The 23,316-nt window shown below is 48.9% G+C and overlaps 1 protein-coding gene and 1 long non-coding RNA gene across 4 annotated transcripts; one reads left to right on the top strand and one right to left on the bottom strand.

Moving 5' to 3' along the window:
- The first annotated feature begins 284 nt into the window (after positions 1–284).
- On the top strand, positions 285–11,677 carry LOC129783365 (uncharacterized). Its single transcript, XR_008745256.1, has 3 exons — positions 285–379; positions 5,981–6,498; positions 11,541–11,677. It is a non-coding gene; the product is annotated as an uncharacterized LOC129783365 (long non-coding RNA).
- On the bottom strand, positions 11,556–23,118 carry LOC129783356 (ribosome-binding protein 1-like). 3 transcript variants are annotated; one of them, XM_055793342.1, is made up of 10 exons: positions 22,899–23,118; positions 21,815–21,937; positions 20,455–20,882; positions 19,182–19,263; positions 15,717–16,124; positions 15,023–15,171; positions 14,676–14,798; positions 13,511–13,663; positions 13,056–13,174; positions 11,556–12,260 (listed from the first exon to the last, which is right to left on the bottom strand). In XM_055793342.1, exons 5-10 carry the CDS (start codon positions 16,102–16,104, stop codon positions 11,828–11,830), a joined length of 1,365 nt encoding a protein of 454 aa, XP_055649317.1. In that variant the 5' UTR covers positions 16,105–16,124; positions 19,182–19,263; positions 20,455–20,882; positions 21,815–21,937; positions 22,899–23,118; the 3' UTR covers positions 11,556–11,827. The 3 variants fall into 3 exon arrangements, with proteins under 3 accessions (XP_055649317.1, XP_055649316.1, XP_055649318.1); XM_055793341.1 differs by lacking the exons at positions 21,815–21,937; positions 22,899–23,118 and having other exon boundaries at positions 19,182–19,294; positions 20,455–21,021; XM_055793343.1 differs by lacking the exons at positions 21,815–21,937; positions 22,899–23,118 and having other exon boundaries at positions 20,729–21,021.
- Between the last annotated feature and the right edge of the window lie 198 nt (positions 23,119–23,316).

The raw sequence follows: 23,316 nt of genomic DNA, 5'->3' as shown, positions 1-23,316 counted from the left end.
AGGGAGGTGATATTAAGACAGAAAAGACTGATGATGAAGTTTCTGCATGTATGTGTGTGTTTTATCAATTTTACAATATATATTTTTAATATATCTATACATATCTTAAAATAAGTATTTTTAAGATTAAGAAATTGGTCTTAAAATGACTTGGGAGGTAACAATAAATTTCTGGAATTTCGCTTACTGTGTGATTATTGAAATGTTTAATCGAAGTAAGCAATAGAACTGCACACCAGACACAAGTCCCGGCAGTCTGATAGCTGTGTTTGAATTCTTGCAGCCACACCAGAGCTGTTCAGCAGCAGCCCACACAGATCCTCTGGCTGGCTGTGCTGGTCCTACTGCTTCAGCGTGCACCCACGACAGCTTTGTCCAGGTGAGCGTAGCCTACTGAAAGGAGGTGAAAGCGAAGGAGACTGTATGAATGAGCTGCAGGTTTATACACTTGTGAAATTAAGGATATAAATTTGAAAATTGATCTGCTTGATAAAGTGAAAGTGATGTGGTTTACAAATACCTATTTCAAAGAACCACTGAATGTTAAACGGGTAGTTTTGTAATTCAGGTTAGGTTTCAGGGTAGCAGCATAGTGGGTGTCCTCATCAGCGGAGTGTTTTTTTGCTTGACTTCACCAGAATCACTTTTAGTTAATGAGCCTGCATTTGTATTGGAAGAATGCTCTTGCCTGGACAAAAAGAGATTCTTTAATATTATGAAAATACTGAGAAGCAGCTCCACTTCTTTGTCCCGGACAGCTTCCTGCAGTCCTGAGTTTCATTTGTTGAACGAGAAAAACTAAGGTGACTTTGTGGAATGGGCCCCGCCTCAGAGATCTCTTATTAAAGATAACTCCAGTACTTCCTGTAAATGCGTTATGTAATTCTACTGGAAACTGCACCTTATTTGGAGGGCCTGGCTTATCAGATATCAGAAGATCTTTAGTAAGAATGCAAGGGCTTCCTTTTCTATTACAGCGTAACACATATACTTTTTTCCCCCCTCACAGAGGACAAGCAAAGCAAGTTATGCTTACGTGTGTTGAAAAAGGGTTGACCTACCCAAGCTTGATCATCCAGTTTCCTGTCTTGCAAATATCAACCTTTGTCTTTTATTCATGAGTTTTTTTAAAAAATAAGCTTATCCAAGATGGGCGGGTTATGGCCTGGATAACTCCAGCTGCTTGCCAGCAAAGATCAGCCGCTGCTGGTCGGGGGGAATGCCTTCCTTGTCCTGGATCTTGGCCTTCACATTCTCAATGGTGTCACTGGGCTCGACCTCAAGGGTGATGGTCTTGCCAGTCAGGGTCTTCACAAAGATCTGCATGCCACCCCTCAGACGGAGCACAAGATGGAGGGATGTCCCTGTTCGGGCGCCACATTGACGAGCGAGGGGAAGCACGCAGCCGACTCAATATGAGTGATAGAGCAAGCTTCGATTTATTACGGCGCGATTATGTCATATATACAGTTCCAGTTAATTATGCCTACTAGTCATCTGCTGATTGGCTAAGCTCTAAAGGGTTACATTTTCATACGTCCTCCTACTTGCGGTTTCTGCGGATAGCTAGCTACATATTTTTTTTTCCTCTCTTGTCTACGCGAATTCCTCAAAGTTATTTACAACATTAGGCACAAGGTCAGTGTTTTTCTCAGCTTCCTTATCAGCATGCCTCAGCATAGCTGCAAGGCCTGCTTCAGCTAACTTACGCTAACTTTGTTTCACAAAGATCTTTAAGGGAGTCATGGCCATGATCACACAGCCATTCTGCAACAGATAACACGTTAGTGTAAGGCTATAAATAGCCAACAGCCAGTCATGCCGTCGATATTGTAGTATTTATTTTTCGCGCAGTGCATCTTTGTCCTCTCACTTTGATCATGAGCTGCTTTTTTCATCCAGGACGCGAGGATCCATCTGAGCGATGGGAAGTCACAATTAAATAGCTTATCTCGGAAGGCCGAGATCAATGGGATAGTAAATCATTCCAAAGGAGTTGTCAAAGGTGGTGTTGTGGCTAGATTGAAGGGTAATATACAGTGTCCAAAGGGTCTAGTAAAACTCAGTTGTTTGGAGAAGCAAGTCCGTGGGCAGTGTGTGGAGTCAGAAGAGCTTTAGGCCACTTGCTAGTGGTTGCTTTGTTTCCTGGAAACCCCCAGCAAAAAGCTGCCGAGCATCTGGGCAGAGACTGCGGGAAGGCGATCCTCTGCGTGAGAAGGCCAAAGGCGAGCAGTGCCCTGTATCAGTTCCACCAGGTCAGTAACCGGCTGTCTCTGAGCAGGGTAACACAGCTATCGTACCGCGTGGATCAACGGGACTTCTAGAGATTTCCGAGTCTTAGCATAGCCTAGGTCATTTCTCCTGGAACGTGGTGACAGGCTGTGCAGGTGGTACAGAAGACAGCAGTTTGCCTGCGGTTCTTGCTGAGCTGTGGGGAATAATCAGTTTGCCTTTTGTGTGTTCTGGGGCATATACTTCCCCAAACTTCTGCTGGGGGATGTGGCAAGCTGCAGTATTGAGCATCCTGCCCGGCTGGCGTATTGATCATCCATCAGTAACCACTTGCACAAATCCTCAAAAGCGGTAAAATTCATCAGCCCTGGCTGACTAAGCATTTTTATTGTTCCTCACAAAAAATAGAACTATTGCATGGTATATTTCCTATCGTTCCACTCAATACCTTCCACCAGTTGCAGGAATTCAGTGCGATGCTGTTGAAGCGTGGTTTGCGGGGCGTTTTAGGCTGTTTGGTCCCGCTGTGCGCTGCTAGATAGGAGTGGCAAAGCCTATACGAAACTGCCGGGCCAGTCCCAAAGACAGCGAACCGTATCGGCGCACTAGCAGTCAGCAAGCTGGTTACCAGCCCCGTTTCTGTTGGATCCAGACGGTGCTTTGTGGTCTCAGAAGGAAAAGCTGGCACTCTCGGACAAGGAAGCTTAAACCTTGTGCTGTTCTTACTGGGTCTTGCAGAGAGCATCACTTTTTAAGTTTAGGAGAGATTAAGACAGGTGGAGTTTCTGGGTCTTGGAGGCCAGCTGCTGGGCTTGTACAGTACGCACCTGAGCTGCTGAAAGTGTTAGGTGACCCTGCCTGGAACACGGGCAGACCAGGCCGGTAACTAACTGGTTGGTTGGCTGCAGTTTGCTCTCCAGGAAAAGCTACAGAGAATTACTGCGTGGAATGGCAAGGGGGCAGAGGTGGTTATACCCAGACATGGTGGCTGATGATGGTGTATCTCACCAGGTTTCTGAAATCGGGGTTTCAGAGGTTTGTATTACACTCTCATCACGGTTGGTTACAAAACAGGGAGCTCGGGTACAACTTCTTACCCATTTTTCATTAGGGTTCTCTTAAGTGGGGTTTGGATTAGTGTGATGAATCGGTATCCTTGGGTAGGAATGAGTCTTTTGAGAGACCTCCTGCTATCTTCTGCAGCAGCAGTGCTGGCAGCTCACAACCATTAGCTCAATACTTCCCCGCTGCTTTATCATAGATGTGAACTGAGGCTACATGTTGGATTTCAGCGATTTTTAAATTTTTTTTCCTGCCCCCACCTCATTTTGTTTTTTTTTAATAGCAGCCCTGCTGTTTGATTATTGCTATTACCGTGGTTATTAAGCTGTCAGTATTTCCTTGTGGAACTGAAGCAAGAGGTAACGGGAAATGGAAGAAATAAACGTGCAAGAAAAAAGAGAAAAACTTTCTGACCTTAATTTGCTTTTATTTGTAATAAGGAATGATAATCAGCCATGTTATTTCAAAAAGAAATCAAGTCTGAATTCCGATTGCCCAAGCACTCAAGCCAGATTTGTGTAGTGCTAGCAGTCCCTGAAAAGGTGTGGTTGTGCTTTAATTCCTGCTCACGCTATGCTAATCTTATAAGTGAAATGCCCATCTTCTCTTTCACCACTTTTGCTAAGTCAGACCATTTTTCCTCTTGAGCTTGCATGACCAGCAAGCTATTAGTCTTTCAAGCCCTGACTTCTCAATCTTTTATTGGTTTTCCTTGTTTCGTTGCTGCCCCCCCCCCCATCCTCGTCTGTCACATCTTTTCCAGGTGAACTAAAAGGATTTAAATTGTACCTTTGTGTGGCTCCTTTCTCCTGTTGGAAATACATACGAGATCCTGTAGTGCATCCAAGAGGACAATATGTGCTGTAACAGCTTCAAGCTGAGGTCCCCTAAGAAGAGGCAGAAAAAGATTCAGTATGGGTGGGTTGGTTGGTCGGTTTTTGGCAGGGATGATCTTATTCCTGGACGGTTTGGTAACCCAGATCTTAATTAAAATCCTGACTACTTACGACAGTAAACAAGCAGTGCAACAGAAATGAAACACCTTGTTAACATTTTAAAAAAAATAGAACTGAAAAAAAAATCAAATGAGAGGAATAATGTGTGAACCTATCTCATAAAAACATAAAGGTGGCTTAGCCTTTAATGAAAAGATTTTGCTTAACTTAACCTAAATTTCTCAAATTCCAGGTTTTATTTCCCCCTCCGTTTCCCCCCACCCTCCACAGTTTGTGGCTATCTACAAACTGGCACATCTACACAAATCCACACTGGGACTTGCCTTCACACACCCAGGAGACGGGATCTCATCTCTTTGTGGTATCTCCTGCAGGGAGAGACCAAGTCCTTCACTGGCATTTGATCTGATACGGCTTTCCTAGTAGGTGATCCTGTAGCTTCCTGTTCTCTAATTGACTCGTCTCTGGAAGTAGCTTTTCATTAACCATGACCTCAGCTAGAAGGTCTAAGGATAGTCAGGCACTAAGGACTAATCCTTCATGCTGGATCTCTTCCAAAAGAAGGCTGTATTTTAAATAGACCTGAGTTTCTGTTCAACATCGTTGTATGACTTGTATTTGTCAGAAGAAATGACCCTTCTAGTGTCCTTTGAGTCACCTCCAGAAGAAGTAGCAGTACAGACACTGGCTGTTAAAATGTCATCTATTATTTCACTTGGGTAGGACTTGATGCTTTTGAAAAACTCTGTCATTGTCTTCGTTCTGTTTCAAAGGTTATTCGATATATATGAATTCTACTAAAAAAATCATCACTGGATTGCTGATTGTGTCCTGTCGTCCTGTGATGTCATTACAGTGAAAAATTTTAGTAGTGTTCAGACCTGATCTGTGATGGCAAAGGCAGTCTCTGTAGGTTCTACAAGAAGGGTTTCTGACCTGAAATTCTGTCGGGTTTTTACGCAGATTGATGCAGACTTTGGGTTGTGCCTTTGTGGGACCCTGTCATGACAGGAGAGTCCAGATGTGAGGCTGTGACAGGCAGGGCAGTTTTACAGTATTTGCTGTCATCGGTATTTGAACTCCCACTCCTCCTGGGACTGGGGCATCCCTGGGGGGCACCCCTTGTGTAGATGTGCCTATGGACAGTCGCTTGAGGAGGAAAATGATGTTATTGGTTAAGAAGCGGTGAGTTCCTCAAGTTGTGTTGTCCATATGCACATTTACAGCATATGGACCTTTTTCTTTTGCTTAAAAATGTTGTGGTTTATACTGGGTTTATACACAACAGGAATGCTTGAGTTTTAGAAGGAACTGAAGGCGGGTGGATTTTCTCTCTCATTTTCTATTACATATGTGGCACGTGAAGAGGGTGGTTCTAGTGTACCCCCACAGGTCCTACTAAGACCAGAAGTCTCTGATTTGAATGCTTGGGTATATTTAACACCTGCGGTGCAAAGGGTGTGCAGACAATGCATCTGCAGGCATACACCAGCTCCTCTCCAGGATAGACCATGAATAGAAGAAAGGAAGTGTGCCAAGAGTAAGGTGGTTAATGAAAACCAAGACAAAGCAGTAGCTTTTTTTTTTTTTTCTTCTGGTTAAACTTGCTATTTTAACTGAGAATAACAGACAATCTTTCAAGCTTTTGGATAAATGGATAAACAGAATCAATACACATCCTGTCATGGTAATTTTTTATACAAAAGTTCACTGTATTTTGTTTTTTCCAGAATCCTCCAATGCAGTCATCTTATGAAGCTGAACTGATGCCATCTGACTGGCTATGTAATATATCTGAAGAAAACAAGAAGGCAGAAGTCGGTCTTGAAGCCATGTTTCAGGTTGCCGATGAGGTGCATTCATCATGCAAAGCTGAAAAGTGGAAGTGGCACCTGTAGAGAGCCAGAGTTCAATCCTGGAGCTTAATGGAAATCAGGCACTGCCTGTTAATAGTTACACACCTTCTTCAACTGAGGAAAGCCAGCTGGAACGTCTCACTCCTGTAACTTCAGACACGTCATTTCTGGTGGCAGCAGATCGAACACTGAATTTGTCTCCATTACAGCCTTCTGACATTCTTTGTGCTGCCGATCCCACTCTGTCTATAGAAACTGCTGCTGCTGCTAAAATACTACAAGAACTTCTGACCACACAGGAAGCAGCTGAAGAACGGAGCAAAGAACCAGATCACCGCCCAGCTGAGTTCTCCCTCATGATTTTTCAGGAAGAATTGTTCAGTCCAGAGCAGGTAAGGGGTAAAGGGAGGTAAACCAACATCTTTCTTGAGCTAACTATATTTGATAGTAATACTAGGGTCTGGACCGATAGCTTTTCAATATTCTTGCCTGCTCAAGAACCGAAGGCTTCTTTAATTAAGCTGTTAATGGACAGTGAAGGGTTTGCTTGGTAAAGCAAGATATAAAAAGAAGACGGAATGAAAAAGTATCCCATGTTAATGAGCATGACATGTGTCAGCCTGTTGGCCAAGTTAGGGTGTTCATTTGCATGGGAAACATGTGTAGTGCAGGTGTATTCGTGGTGATGAAGTGGATGCTTTTTTAGGTTGTAACATACCGTCTTTTAATCTCCAACAAAGAAGAGTATTTTGAGAATTGCCACTGGAGGCAGATTTTTGCTTAAATTTAGATAAACGCTTAGATTGTTTCTGATAAATAGTTATTAAGTTCTGTTTTCAGTGGAAAGTATAGTCTTTTGACATTTGAATGGTATAAAGCATCTTCATTGGTTTATACTTTGTGGTGTACAACAAGTTGTAATTGTACTTCAGTCTACCTGGAGCTGGTCTTCCCTGTATGTAAAATTGTAAGTCTCATGAGGGGTGAGGGGCATTCTAGATGTTACTCTGTTAAGGCAGCAAATGCATGCTCTGCGCTTTTTTTGGTTTGTTTTGAAAACAAAGTAAACTCAGGAGATTGACTGCATCTGTTTCTCCTGCATGAGACCTACCTTGCATGTAGGCACTCAAAATCTCATTTTTGTGTATGCATTGAAGCTACTGTCTTATTGTTCTGTCGGTAGCTTGACGCCTTCACTGAAGTTTCTAGATCGGAAATCATCAGCTGGTGCAAACCTCCCATTGTTGCTTTCAGCCAGCGTTATAAAGATTAGTCATCTTCCTCTTGGGTATCTTTCTAGAAAGGGCTGTGTATTCTGATCAAGCCTCTGCATAGCTCAAGCCTAGACTAGACTGTTCTGCTCCGTGCTGTGTAGGGAAGAGCACATCCCTGTGCTAGTGCATAGAGTTGGCAGCACTCCTTAATTGGTGCCCACTCAATATATTAAGCGTTGACCGCACTTTAAATGTTGTCAGTTTCGAGAATTTTTGAACTGCGTTTTTAGAATGATAGGTTGTCCCTTGTTGAAGGCCTTTGGAGTCCATGACCTGAAATTCCTTGTCAAGAACTGGGGGAATTAAGCGCATGAACCACGTAGTTGTTTGGGAGGGAGGTTTTGTATATTTGTGAGAATCCTGATGTTGGTCCTGGACCGTAACTGGTTAAATAACTGGCCTCATTTTTTGAGCAATTGAAAAGCAATTCAGGGACTGTTCAGCGTTTTGTTTGACAGATTCCCTCTTTCTGTTAGAACTACTCTTTAACTAGTCTCCTCCTCCCAAACTCAGGAGAGGGAAGGTTAACTTAACACCCTGCTTGTCCAGAGCCTGCGGTCATGGCAGGTGCCGAACTCTCCAGAGGAGGCTTCTGTGCCTGTACTCCTCACATCAGGCTCCAGCACAGTTTTCTTCCTCATCCCTGAGTCTGGAAGCACTCAGGCTTTCAGCGGCTGTTGGTACCATGTGTTTTAGAGCAAGCTTGTGACAGAATAGTGGGCGTGCACAGAAGACCGCTCTGTTCCTCTCTATACGAGCAGAGGGGGAGCAAATTCCTCCACTGTTCGTACAAGAGCATCAGAACAGCTCTGCTGGGTCAGATCAAAGGTTTGTCTTGCCCAGCGTCAAGTCTCAAAACAACAGCTGTAATCTGATGTGTAGGGAAGAGCAAGAACAAGGCCCGCAAACAGAGCAGGGCATTCCTGCTTATACTTTCCAGCTACTTTCAGCCCGAGGACTTGCGATGATGCTGTGTACTTCATCTTGGGTTTCTGCTCTGTGGACTGAAGTCAGCCCTTGAAACTGTCGGTTTTAGCATACGGGACCTTTTGACCAAGCTGGTACTTTGCTCACGGGCTATTCCTGCACGAAGAGCTTCCTTTTGTGCGTGGCTGTTAGTAGTTTCATGTGATGCTTCCCCATTTCTGTCTCAGAAGGGACATTCAGCTGTCATCCCTGGCTGCTTACTGCATGTCACTTGTGACTTTCCGCATCGCTTATCACAGCCGCCTCAGTAGTCGCCTTTCCTGACTGTACAGCCCTGCTGTAGCTTCCTCTGCGTGGCAGCTGCTCTGCACCTCTGGTTAGCATTGGAATTGTTCTCAACTTGTTCTAGTACATCCTCTTCTGAAATGAAGAGAACATTTTTACAGTGACACAAAGATGTTTGCTGTTTTGTTTTCTGTTTCGTTCAGGTATTTCCCAGCATTTAATTACTCTTGTGACCAGCACTGAGCCTTGAACTGTCTTCCTCATAGAAGTAACAGTTTAGTAGAAACCTGCTTTATTCTGCTTTCCCGATTTCCTAAAAGACAGCAAATTAAAGAGCAGTTCTTTACATGAAAAGAGTTAGTACATTCAACAGTTCAGATCCAGTGTTGCCCTCTCAGCCTCAGTGAATTTCTGTCCTAGACTTTTACAGGCTTTGGCCTTTAATGGGCATATTTTATTCCACTCCTACTCCTAAGAAATGTTTTATTTGCTTCTTAAAGTGGAAATAGAACATGTCTGTAATGCTTGATCAAGAGGAATTTGCCTCTATTTTGTTCAGTCTCCTTGGCCGCATACCTCTGTGAAGGCTGAAACGCTTGCTTTCTTTGGGGAAGGTGAATCCAGCAAACCCCGTTCATGCGAGTTGCTAGTTTTAGTACCTCAGCTTCCCATCATGGTTCCAGCTGGGTATAGGTGTAGTCCAGTCAGTGTCTCGTAAGTCGTGTAAGTAGTGAGTGAGATGAAGCAGTTTTGGCGTTTTTCAGTAACTGAGGTGAAAAGGCAAAACTTTCACGTCTGTCAGCTTTGGTAGCTTTGATTCTCCGCCAAACAATGTTTCGGACTCTGAAGCTGCAGAAGTATCAGACCTGAGTGGAGGGCCTGTCCACAGGTGCGGTGAATCCATGGTCAGAAACATGTTCGCTTAAAAGACCAAACAATAAAAAAAAGGGATAGCTTGGGAACCAGACTTGTGTGGGCTAGGCTGATGCTGTTAGGATGAAAATGGTATTATTACCTATTACATTAGATTACTGAAGAGTTGGTGTGTAAGATTCTACGAACACAGTGATAAAAAGGAATCTGAAAGGGGTGCTGTGCAGTGTGACTGCTCTTCAGTTTCCACACACGCAGCTGTAAGGGTTAAAATTGGACACAGCATTGGAAGTACAGGTTCACCAGTGAGGGGGAATGAAATTTCCCCAGTTTGCTGGCCACGCTCGTCCTGGTGTAGCCCAAGGTGTCATTAGCCTTACTGGGCACTGCAGCACCCCCAGGTCCTTTGCAGAACTGCTAGTTAGAGTGTCAAGACTTCTTTCACCACGTCGGCTAGTAACAGTTTCTTGATAATGGTTATCCCAATATGCATGTTACTTGTTTTTTCTTTATCAAACACTGCAATTTGGTTTTTACATCCCCCGCCTGGTATTGCTCTTCATTATTCTCTTCTTTCTGCAAATCTCATTATTTAAAATTGTTTCTAGAGCAGTTGTTCGCTGGAATATCCAGTTTAGAACGCTTACTTGAGAAATCTTCCCTTCTCTCACTGCTTGATTAAGGCTGCTCACTAATTTTCCTGGAAATTTATTATTATGTAAATGTCACCAGGAATAAAGAGGTCATCATCACTCGTGAGACTTGGATTCTAGCTGGTGTAGGTAGTGACCTACAGCCTGCCTGCCGCCTTTGTTTTTGTGCCTGGGAAGGAGTTGTGGTTCAGACATCAGACAAAAGGCACTGCTAGCCACGTGTTTTTCACGTGGCCTTGTTAATAGTACTGAAGCAGTACATCCAGACAGCGCATTTCAAAGATGGAAAAAAGAGTCAAGTGGGTGTCCAGCAAGTGCAGGAGGTGTGTTGGAGGGAACTAGTTCTCCCTGGAGTACTCCATTACTGTATTTGCACAGGTCTTTTTGAATGATATTATACAACTTTGTCAAGGAATGTACGTGTGTTTCTATTGATATGTATACACATAGCAGGTTATATACTCAGCACTGAGTAATGACAGACTCAAGGTGGCGAGCGTGATTTTTGGAAAGACTGTCTTATTACCAAGTGTGACCTCTTGTCTTCTGTAAACTCACACATAATGGTTTTCAAAAGCTTTTTTCCTCTTAACAGAAGGAAACATTGCAGACTCTGAGCAGTCATTCATCTTTAGGTCATTGATGGATAAGATATTTGCAGAGGAGATGAATATTCTAGAACAGGTGATATTGAGAAAATTTTTCTGTCTAAAGCTAAATTCCAGGTGCTTAACTTTGGGCCTGTACTGCCTCAGTGAAATAGAAACAGAACTTGGTTGTTTGGCCCTTTTCTCTTTTTTTTTTTTTAAGCTACAGATTTTTGCCACATGATCATGGAAATGTGCCAGTCTGCCCAATGGCTGCCTGCAAAACACATGCAGAGCAGCAGCAGAGGGCTCTAAAAAGCAAGCAACACATTATAACTTAAGGTCTTAATGACTGGATGGGGTGGGGTGAGATTCCCAACCAGAAACGTGTGGTTTCCATGTGGCTCTGCATCACACAGCTCTGCGAAGTTGTTTGAGCTAGATCTGTCGTCATTATTACACGTGCTGGTAACAAGGAGCGCGCCTGTATTTCTTCTAGCTTATTTCTTCTAGCTAGTTTAATAACTGAGGGCAAAGCTCAGACTGTGGGGACATGTACCCTAACTTTGTGTATTCTAGTTTTCTGATCTCATATTTTGCTTAATATGATATTTTGCAAGAGGTTGTTTCAATTTAGCAACCTTAATTCTGAGTTAAAAACACTTACTATGTCAACTGTCTAGGCAGTGTTCAACACCTGTTGGATGCCCTTTTGGAGTGGAGAAGAATAGCTTTTATTTTGTTTTATTGGTTTTATATTAGTTTTATTACAAGATAACATTGAGTGATCTTTGGTTTTATTTCTTTTGTTGTTGTGTTGTGTGTTTTTTTTAAGGAGAATACTAGTGTTAAAAGTGAATCCAGGACAGCGGAGACAGAAGAGAGACAATTCACTTCAGGAGCTGAGCCTGTGAATGAATCTGTAGGACAGACAGATTCATCTGTAAAATCTTTCTCCAGGAAAAGACGCGGTTCAGACACAGGCAACTCTCTCGGTAAGAAAGATTCTACATTTTCTCAGAGATTACGGCGACAGCTACTCTGAAACTAACTATTACAGAAAGGGGAGAGTAGAAGAATTTAGTTGTTGTCTGCCGTGTAAGTACCTCATTGTTCCTTCAGTTAAAATATTAAACTTGTACAACCTCTAGCGAGAACGGCTCCCACCAGGGCAGCGTGCCCCCTGGGCTTTGCCGGGGATGTGCAAGAAGAGTTCATTGCATGTGACAAACTGACAGGGGGCAGGAGGCGATGAAGAGGTCCACCAGGCAGCTCGCTTTCCAAATGCAGACGTTCATCTCCCCGCCGAGCTCTGCCCATGGCCAACCCCACGGATCCCACACAATTCAGCCACCCGCCCCATCTCCCTGAGGGGAGCAGGTTTGCAGGTGCTTGCCTGACCTGCAGCTGCTCCATCTGCCTCTCCAAGGCCGCCACTTTCATCTCCCAGCTCTTCCTCAGCTGCTCCTCTTGCCGCAGCACCTCTGACTTCTCAGACAGCTCGTTCATCAGCTTGCCGCACCACTCCTGTAACCTGGCCACCTCAGCGTTTTGCCTGCACCAACAGAAGCAGCGTTATTCCAGCCCGCAGGCCAGTCAAGCATCCCTGGCGTTACCCAGGGGGAACACATCCTCCTGGTGGGCCTGATAACAGGGCTTGAAACATCTCAACGGTTGTGTTGGCCTGTTTCTCGGACACGCCTGGTCCTTCAGGGATGGGGTGGAAGGAGCTGACACATCAATTTCAAAAGCTCCGTTTCCATCACAGGAGACATTTCTTTCTCATGAAGTAGAAGACGCAAGGATCTGTGTTCCCAGACACAGGAGAAAGCACTCTAAGCAGCTGGAGTGTGCTCTGTAATTAACTGACCACTGTTAATCACCAGCCATTTCGGACTTTCTACAAAAAGGAGCGCCAAATTCTTCTCCCTAGCTCCTGGTTGTTCTGTATGCACCAGGCAGGTCTCGGTTCTCTGCAGCACCGCTCCCATCAAAGAGCCAGCGACCTTTCTTCTGAAGTTGGTGAGCACAAGCTCTCCGAAGTGTGGAGAAATGCTGCAGTGCCTTCTGGTCCCCTCTGCCCCCTCCGCTAGCATCAGCACAGGTGACTCCAAAGCAGAGAGGGCTTCCCCTGCCCTTCCACTTGGGAAAAGCATCCTTGTTTCCCCTGCCAGGCCCACAGAAGCCATTTGGCAATCTCTTCCTCACTCCCTCCTCTACCTCCAGCTAGCTGGGGCGTCTGTAGAAGCACCCTCCAGAAAGGGGGTGGCCAATCATGATGGACAGCCCCCCCCAGGGCTTGCCAGAGGGCGGCCCCAGGCTCTGCCCCCACCCCCACCCCTAGTCTTACTTGCTCTCCATCTGACTTCTGATCTGGCAGAAGGCATCGCTCAGGATGGAGTTCTCCTGCTGCAGGCGAGCCAGCTGCGTGTCGGGGCCATTCTCCAGCTGCTCCTGCAGGGTGCGGATCTAGGGAGAGACCAACAGGGGTTGATGCCGCTGCTGCCAGCCCCTCGGCTCTCCCCTGAGGAGCCCACTCCATGGGCAAGAGGGACTGGCAAGGAAGCCACAGCGAGGTGTCTGCTGCTGCTGACAGCCCCTGCGGCTGCTGCATCCCGTGAGGATGCTCCCACATCCCTCTTCTAGCGTGAGCACCACGGCTCAGGAGCACTGCGGGGCTCTCGCCCCTCCCCGAGGCTCTGGCCCCCTCGCCCACCTCGGTCTTCTCCAAAAGACCAGGCAGCTGCCACCGAGGGCCAGCCGGCAGCCAGCGGAGGAAGCTGCAGAGCACCGCGTGGGGCTCACCTTGCCCTGCAGCTGCTGCGTTTCGCTGACATGGTCCTGGTAGCTGGCCTGCACGCGTGCCTGCACCGCTGCCATCTCCTGCTCGCGGGCCAGCAGCTGCTCCTTCAGCTTGCCCTCCACGGCCGTCGCCTTGGCCCGCTCGGCCGCCAGCTCCTTCGAGGAGAGAAGCCACCCGGTCAGTTTCAGCGCAGGAACTCCCCTGCTTTAAGGGGACTCGAAACAAGTGGCCTCCTGGCTCAGAAGACTTTAAGAAGTGTAACCCTTTCGGCGCTGCCCCCAGGCCCAGCTACACCCTTCCGCACTTCCATTTCCTCCTGCATTAAGCTTTGGGCTCAGTGGCCACTGGATGCCACTGTTGTTCCACACTGGGCCAGCTAAGAGACAGGAGTGACAGCCTGGAATTTTATTCCCCTCCCCGGCCCCAGGATCAATATCATCACATCAAGTTTGGGGCAAAGCAGGAAAACAAAAAAAAGAAAACACCCCCACAAACCAAACACCCCCCCCCTCCGCCCCCTGCCAAGGCAGGGGTGCTCTCTTGGCCGGCTGGGTGATGCCGTGCCGCTGCCCGGGGCTGCCTGCACAGGCCGGGGCTTAGCACAGCACTCAGTGCACAGGGTGGCTTCGCCCTCTCCTCTCCTGCCTGCAGGCAGATGGACCTGCTGCAGCAGGGTCCTGGCGGCTGCGGGGCAGGAGGTGCTGAGCACGACGCGCCGGGGGTCCCTTCTGACTTCAACACCCAATGAGAGGTGGAGGCAAGGGGCTGAGCCAGGCAAGGGGGCTGTAAATAGCACCAGGCTCCTTAAAAAGGGGCTGATCAACACCTTCTCAGCTCAGGGGCTCTGCCAAGAGATGAGAAGGGCTTTACTGTCCTCCGGAAAGCAGCAGAAAGCTGCAGTCTCTTACGGGCACGGCTTTAGCCCCCTCCAGCTGCGGCTGCCCAACAGGGCACGTGCCTCCCCGGGCTGGATCAGGCCCAGGAGAGGAGCTCAGGTGGGCATCTCCTCCCCTTCTGGGGGAGAAAACAGCAAATGGATGAAGGGCCCAGAGAACCCCTGGGCTTCACCTCCAAGGGCGGGTAAGACGCGGGGAGAGGGAGGCACACGGCGAGCCGTGAGGCGCAGAGCCCGTGCCAGGGGTGCCGGGAGGGCTGCGTGGCACTTACCTGGCTCAGCTCCTCCACCTTGTTTCTGGCAGCGGCTGCAGCCTCCTGCTTGGTGGCGAGCTGCTTCTCCTTCTCCTCCAGCTGGCGTTTCAGGACAGTGACAGGGTCACCCTTCTGCTTGGCCTGCCGGCGCAGGGTGGCACATCAGCGGGGACCACCACCTCCGCATCCAACCCCTCCACCCCACACGCACAGGGTCCTGCCCTCTGCCCCAGGGAAAATTCAGCTCCTGTCTCTAAGGCTGCCCCTCGGGGGACAGCCTGCCCGAAAACGGGCTGCCTTCACCCCTCCGCACCCCCGGAGGCTTGGCCCAGCCCTGGTGGACGCGACGCTGCTGGCAGCCCTACCGCGTGCCAGGTGTCCTGGACGATGCCCGCTTTCTCCGTCAGGATCTCGATGAGCCGCTGGGCCTCCCCCTCGCCGAACACCGTGCTGCTGACCGTGGACACGAGCGTCTTGTAGGGCAGGTAGAGGGGCCCATCCGAGTCCGCAGGTGCTGGGGAGGAGAGAGGAGGGGTTGGGAGCGCTCGAGCCAACGGCAGGGCTGAGTAGCATCGCCTCAGTTGACTTCAACCCCATAACTGCCGTTTCACGCCAGCAACCGCCCAGATGTCCACAGCCAAGTTTGATACCTCTCTAACTGAAAGCAATGTGACGAGCGCTGGGGACGGCGCTCACCACAGACAAGCGTTCCCTGAGCCAGCTGCCACCTCTGCCTGGCTCTGCTACTGCTCCTGCCGCCCTGCCACCGCCCTCCATCACACTGATCGATTCCAGACGGAGCTGGGCACGCTTTGCTAAAGCCAGGGAGCAGAGACGTGGTGGGCATCAGAAGCTGGACTCCATTGTGACACAGCCTCGCTGGGGGACTGTCGCTCCACGCAGCGGTGCCAGTGATGCAGAGCAGCAAGGTCGTCTCCTGCCTTTCACCAGGCAGGTTCGTTCCAGCTCTTTGCTAAGGGAACGAGATGACTCCAGCCCTTCTCCGATCCCTCTGCCGGCTTACCCGACGGGGATATATGCAGAGGAACTTGGCCTTACCTGGCTCGCTCTTCTTCTTGGATGCAGCCACCTTCTTGACAGGTCCATTATGCTTCTGCTCCTCATGGGCTGGAAGAACATTGCTTTTCTTTATGGTGACAGAGCTGACCACTGGAGCACTTTGGTGCGCCTCTGGGACCTGTCCATTAGGTTTCTCTTGATTTTTCTTTCCTTTTCCTTTTTTCTCAACAGCTTCCTCTTTCTTCTTTTTCTCTTTTTCCTTCTGCTGAGTCTTCTTAAGCCCTTTGCCTTGCTTGGCCAAGGCTTCCTCAGAAGGACGGAGGACCTTCTCCATGAAGGTGAACACCAGGAAGATCCCGATGGCTGATACCACCATCAGACCTCCAAAGAGCACGACATTCGGCATCTGAGGGTCATAGACATCCATCCTGCCTTATTCTTCTGTGCCTGCAAGACACCACAACAACAGTTAGTGGGGAAAACAAAGAGGCGCAACAGCCTCTCTGTGAGCAGCGAGTTTCCCATGTCCATCTGTGTTGTGTGGGCAACCTGCTGACACCCCCCGCCCCCTCCCAGGTTTGCGCTCCTCCGCTGCGCTGCCTGCGCACGGTGCTCCAGCCACACCGCAGGGGCTGCTTGCGCTGGCTGCAGCAAGCTCCAGAAGAACCAAAGAGGGGGAAGAAAAAACCAGGGATGCAATCAGAGACAGCCACGAGCAAAGTGCCCATGCCTTGTCCAATGGGACGCTTTTGCACGACCCTGGGCAATCCCTGCAGCCCTGCGGCAGTAAGAGAGCCCGTTTCCAGACTGCCTGGTGCAGTTTGGCCAAGACCTGGGCTCTCCCTGGGCCACCTGGCCTTATCTCTGCGCCCAGGCGCAGGTGGAAGTGCATCCAGGGTCTCAGCTCTGGAATAGAACACCCCCCTGGAAGGGGAAAGCATGCACGGGAGAGCTTTCCCCAGCTTTGCAGCAGCCCTGGCCGCCTCCCTTTGCCAGCCGCACCCTGCGGCACTGCTGGCCTCTGCCCAGCCTGGCAGGGAGGACACGCAGTGACCACATCCCACTGGGTCGCTGCTCCCAGCCTCCAGTGACGAGAACCACCCCAGCAATGATGCTACAGACGCCACACAGAGAACCAAGATGCTACCATCTCCTTGCAACGCAAACACCAGGAAAAGGCCTAAGTTCAAGCCAAAAAAAAGCAAAAGCATGGTCATTAACCATCTCATCTCCCCAGCAGATGCTCACAGGAAGAAACGAAACTTGCAAAGGGAGCACTGGATGTGGTGCTTCTCTTTCCACCTCTGCTGTTAACTGGCGGGCATCCGTTCCCACCCTCCTCTCCACGCTCAGGTTCTCCACCCATAACACACGGAGCCGCAAGGGAGACTGTACTGCCTGGTCTGAGACCTGGCAGGCAGGGTGCAGCCCCGCGCGGAGGAAGATGCTGCTGCCTCCACTCTTCTTAATCGCTAACCGAACCCCGTCCCGAGTCTGGAAGCCAGGCTCTTCCCCGCTGTCCCACTCGTGCGTTTCCCCCATGGGCACCACCTCCACGTGGCTCACAACGCCCACCCCCCACCACCCACCCACCCCCCCACCCCCCCGATGCTGCAGTCAGGCAGTTCATCTGCGCAGGGGCACTCCCCAGGAGGTGCCAGGCTGCGCTTTCTCGCTTTCTCGTGATCAGTGCATCAAGCCCTCAGCTATCAGAAGTTCCCATCCCCGCCCTTAACTGTCAACATCATTGAATTTCCTCTTTAAGAGGTTGTGGACTGGGGACGGAGGGAGTGGCTGGAAAGGGAGGAGGCAAAAATAAGAATAAAACTAAGGAGATCAGCATCTTTTCAAAACCTCAGTGCTCACAGGGAGAGACCTCAGAGCCTTTCCCTTTCTCACAGCCGACAGCGGCGAACTCACTCCCAGCCGAATCCGCACTGGTGCAGCAAGGGGGTGACAGGGCAATGAAAACGTCGCCTCCAACCCCCAGGGGGGTTGTTGAGGGCTGTTTCAACCAGCAGCCCAGCTCTCCCTGCCCGCCTCGCCAAGCATCCCAGACAAAGCAGCAGAGAGCCGGCAGGCGGGCAGGCTGCCAACGCCAGCTGGAACCAGCCTCCCCCCGGCAGGACCAACTTTCTACCCCAGGGCACCGCGCGAGATCCCAGCTGATACTACAGGCATCGCTATCCCGGCCCGTCCCAGTCGTTTGGGATTTCAGCGGCCTCAGCCGGCTCCATCCCAGCACAGCTGGTGCCAGCCCCCTCCCTCCTGACAACGCAGCATCACTTTGGGATGGTCCCCATCGGGACAGAGGGATTACTCCTAACCTGCAGGGTGAAAAGGGATGGATTTCCTCTTCCTGGCAGGAAACAGAAACGAGGGTCCAGAGAACATGTACCCACGTCCTTCTGCTGGCTTTAGGGCCAGACCAATGTGCCCCGGAGCTGACCGGGGCGGAGCTGAGCGCCCTGCATTCCTCACCTGGCAACCCCAACAATGCGCTGGTACCAACAGAGCTGCTGACCTCACAGTGCCACCGCGTCAGACTTAGATCAAAATTCGCCACTCCAGCTTAGGGCAAGGGCATCACTGACTGCTGGCAAATGCTCTCCAGCCCCGTCAGCTGCTCCCGCCACCTCCCAGAGCAGCTGGATGCTGGATTGGCCTTTGGGTTTTGGTTGTGGATGGCTGGGTTTTTTGAGATACTAGTGAGAGATGAGAACTTCACAAGTGAAATGCCCTGTGATGCAGCTCAAGTGAGCTCTGGCTAAAACTTACACCGTCTGACTGAATTTTAGAGGCACTAGAACTGTGCGCAGGACAAGAGCAGGTTTTGCAGTGTCTGTGACACCACAGCTGTGCCATGCAGAGCAGCACATCTGCACCATACAGGCTAGAAACCATTAGCTTCCTTCTAGAGCTGCTGCTGTGGCAGAGGACGTTCAAGCCTGTGTCTGTTGAAAGACACGATCTCAAACACCCTGTGCAACAGTAGGAATTAACAATGCGCTTGATCTAGAGATGTGGTTGTCATTACTCATTTCAAAAGGCATTGCATCTCCACGTGGAGAAGCAAAGTTCTGTTCAGCCTGTCAGACACCGTTAACCAAGGAGCAAACATCTTGCTGCAGCATTCAGAGATTTCATGCTCAGTCGGCCTGGCTTGTAGCCAGAGAGCGCCGACCCCCTTCAGTTCCTCCTGCTGCACTGGGCCAAAATCTTGCAGCCTGCAAGACAGACAGGATCGTTGTGCAGCAGTGCCAGCCTTCACACGACAGCTGGCCAGTGGACTGCAACTAGCCAGGGAGGCTGTGCTGCACAGGTGGAAGTTAAAAAAAAAAAAAGAAAGCAAGAAATCCTGAAGAAATTCAGCTTTTCTCCACATCAGACGGCTTGGGTTGGGCTCCCTGATCTCCAAAAAAAGAATCCATTGTTGATTCCTTGGAGCAGCAAAGCCTTTCTGGTCTCTACAGCCCAGATGCTCACTCTGATTCTTTCACCCACCTCTCCAGAGCCAGCGGGAGCCGAGTCAGCCATTGGAGCCTGCCTGCGTGTAGCTTCCTCACCCGCCATACCCAGGGTAGCCCTAGAAAGGAGAGGTGCGCTCCTGAGAGAGCCTGCAGCGAAAAGGGGAACAGTCTGAGCACGGATGTAGTGAAAACGTTCTCCCCGGTATTTCTGCATTGCTATTTGGCATGTAGCCAGATGTCTGCTCTGACACACGTCAGAGAAAACCATCCAAATGCCTAAGCTAAGGCAGGGCTTACCTGCTTGGTGACCCGATTGCCTCTTCTAATGTTACTACCAAGTACATTTGATTGATTACTAGCATGCTGGAATACCACATTGAGTGTTTTGCCTCTTTTTTTAGGCATAAAGCATGAATGCCAAGCAAATGGGCCAGAGGACCTGCCCCGAGCTTGCATTGCTGAGAAGCCAGGAGGCTCCCTGGTCGTAGCTTTTGAAGCAAGTCCCGTGTAGATGTCATGCAGTGCCACAACTCTACAGGCATTCCATGTTTTAATAGATCAGTTATGTAAAGCAACCATTCTAGGCAAGGGTTTCACTAACTGCAGGGAAGCTGTTGGTAGAATAAAGCACATTTTGGAGATGTAGCTCGTATGTACAAATGACCCTCAACAAATCAAATCTAAGGATTTCTCTTGGTTTATTAATATTTGCATTGGTTGTCCAGCAGCCCAATACTGTCCCCAATGGATTAACGCTAAAGGTCTCCAAAAATGTTGGTCCAGCGCTGCAAAGTGTCAATGTGTCATGGGATGAAAGGGGGGTGGGGGTGGGGTGGGGGTGTGAGAACAAACTGGTTCCTGTTCTTAATTTTCCGAGTTGTAAAAAGCAAAATTCAGTCAGTCTTTTTGAGGCTGCTGGTCAAATGGCCAAACTCAGAAACAGTTTCCCCTGTAACCACTTTATACAGAACTGAAAACCTGTAGTGAAAGTTAGGCTAAAACAACCTGTTGGCACAAAAACTGGGTTAAATTCTTAGTGCTAGCAGTTGCAGAGCAGTACTAATAAAGGCCAATCCTGAAGTGAAACAGACATAAAATAGACACATTTTTCTGGAGAAATAGTCCTAATCCACTCTTGTAAACTCACGGTGCAGTAATAATATTTAAAGGTTCACTTGTTCTAGAGGTTCAGTGTTCTTGTTATGAAGTGCCTTGAGTTCTCCTTCAGCCTGAGGGATTCTATCAACTACTTTTCTGTTGACATAGTTTAATTTAGAACTACCTTCGTTTCTCTAATACACACTTACTAGCGGGTCAGATGCTTCTGAGGCGTCTACAAATGCCGATACTTCTATCAGAGTGCTCCAGTTCTATGGGTAGTACAGTGAAAAGAAACCACATCTCAAAAAGTGGTATTCTCAGCCTCAGTCTTTGGTCACTTGGTCTGTTTGTTCATAATCACTATTGATCTAACTTGGTAGAACCAATCGGCCTGACTAATATGGCTTGATCTGGGCTTTTTGTCTGTTAGCTTCTTTAATTCTGCAGAAATGCATGGAAATACCACCTAGACAGTCTGACCTGAAACTGAAATGCCTTTTGTATGGGGGGTAGAAAGCATTCCTGTGCCAGCTCCAGAGATCTTAAAAGGCTTCCACGTTTCACCGGTGGTTGCTTAAAGCTGTTTCCTTTGTGCAGTGTGTACATGGGAGTTGCACAGAGTTTTCCTGTATGTCTGTAGAGAAGAAGAAGAAAGAAAAAACCAAAACAAACCCCTTAGCCTCCCGTGCGTTACTGGGATATGTTCTGTGCGTGCCAAATTCAAACAGCCTAAACAAATGGGCTTTCCCTCCCCTGGGTCAGCGAGTGACTCCTCTGCAGCCTGCGGACTAGCCCTCCTGCAGCGGGGCCAGCGCTGCCGGCTGAGCGTGCCAGTGCCCCGCGTCAGCCGGGGGCTCGGGAGGCTGGTACGCGCCTGCTGCAGCTGCCGCACGGGGGGAAAGGATGGGGGTACGGGGCGGGGGGAGCAGGCTGGAAGTAAGAGCTGGCGGAGGTGGATGGAGCGGGGCGCGGGGAAGCAGGTTCACCTGCCTGCTGAGTGACGGCCAGCCTGCCGCGGGCTCTAGCTCCCTGGCAGCGCCTGCTCTCGGCCCGGGGGGCTTCAGACCCAAACGCCCACGCCTTGGGGAGCTTCCTGGGAAACTTGTTGCAGTCCGAGCAGGAGAAACCCTGCACATGTCAGTCACTTCCCCCGAGAGAACTGGGGGGGCTTTCTCTGGCCGGCCGCTGGAGCCCAGGCGCTTCCAGGCCGCCCCCTCCCCTGAGCTCTGGGCAGCTGTGTGGGGACAGAGCGGCACTGTCCCCACCGCTCCCGGCACAGCAGCGGGCTGCGCTGGCTCAGCCGCAGGGCCAGGGAAATGGTGGTCCGTGACCTCTCGCAGCATGTGCCCGCTCTGGCCACACTGCGCGGTTCAAACCTTGAATTCAAAGGCAGGCGGCGACGGACTGCTCTGACTTGGCACCCACACAGGTCACAGCGTTGGGAGCACAAGGGTTTCCGATGCAAAGAGACCCACCAGAGCGAAGCTTTGTGACTTCCAAGAAAAGCAAAGCGGCCTGGTTTGAGCTGGGGCTTTTCGCTTGTGTTTCAGTCAGCTCTGAGCTCACCCAAAAGCGGCTCGTCGTCGTCCTCATCAAGGGCTCCTCCTTGCCGAGGTGTCTGCAGGACTGGTCTCTGTCCCAAGTCCAGGTTGAGAAGGAAATGTGGTGACACAGCGGGACTGGTGCTGCCTGACAAACAACGGGAACTCTGAATAGCGAATGCTGTACCACTTATCTAAAGGATGACGCACCTACGTTTAGTTAAAAGTCGGGAGATGTCCGAGGACCCTTACTGCCACATGACGGATGCACAGACTGCTAAGGCCTTGGGTTGGTTATCTTCAGAAGGGACGTTCTGTCTTAGATTCCTGTTGTACATGCAACGTGGCGAAGACAAAGACTTTAAACATGGCCCCTGAGGAATAGAGTCTGCGCAGAGACAACTCCTCAAGGACATTGTGCAGGCATGAGATATGTAAATGAATTCTCAGAATTGTAATGAATATGTAAACCATTTCTTGGAAAACTCATGAATAGGTCTGAGTAGCTTGTATAAAGGGGGGACTGAAAAGTCACCTCGGGGTGCATGACTTTGGTGGCGCGATGCCCCATGCACCCAGCGCTGCCAAATAAAGACAACCTCCGCTCGCCTGCACACTGCTGACTGATTCTTCAAATCACCCTCTCCTGACAAAGGGCATATTAACTTAATGAAAAGGAAAACACCAACTGCACGGAGATCACTAAAATCACCTAGAAAAGGGAGTAGTAGCAAACCCCAAGTTCCTACTTTTCTTTTCTAGGTGGCCATTTCCTACAAAAGTAACTGCTTTTTCCAGTCTGCTTTTCTTTCTGGTTTCAAAGATGCATTTTGCCTCAGTATTGACAAGGAAATCACAGGAATTTGGATGGGGTTTTTTTTTCTTTTCTTTTTTCCTTTTCTTTTTTTTAGAGCAGGCCATAAATTTGAACCTCCATCATGAGCTTAGTGTTTTCTAAGAAGAAATTTTCTTCACTTTTTGAAAAGCAGTGGACTACTCACTATGGCTTTCACCACTGAGGAAACTACTTCAACTACCACAGTATCAGAAAACCTAAGACACTTACATAGTACTACAAATAAGAATTAGAGATTATTTCCTTAGCTTACCCTTTCACTGGCATTTTAATAATTTTGAGCTCTCCCCAGATGAAAAAATCTTTTTGTCTTTTTCTTCTATCGTGTTTTCATTCTCCATTTTCAAACAGTCATTCTTCCTTACAGTAATCTTTTGTTTCATTTGCCGATTAGTGATGTTAATTAATTTATCCACACATTCCTGTTTTGCCACCGCCTGCACTTTTGAACATCTTTCTTTGCTTTTTCCTTCTCAACCTATAAAAACAAAGTTAAGCTTCACGTATTTCTAGAAGACAGAAACACCACATCCAGGATTGATTAATTCAGGGTTTACCTCTGAAATAATAGAAAATGAAATCTTTTTTGCAATTCATAGAGAAGCATTTTCACAAAATTACACTACAAAGTGTATTATGCCATTGAAAGTACTTTGAATTCACTCATCATG

This window comes from Falco peregrinus, unplaced genomic scaffold, assembly GCF_023634155.1.
Source record: "Falco peregrinus isolate bFalPer1 unplaced genomic scaffold, bFalPer1.pri scaffold_35, whole genome shotgun sequence".
Taxonomy (NCBI): domain Eukaryota; kingdom Metazoa; phylum Chordata; class Aves; order Falconiformes; family Falconidae; genus Falco; species Falco peregrinus.
Note: the sequence above shows the minus strand (reverse complement) of the source record. Positions and strands in the feature narration are given on the sequence as shown.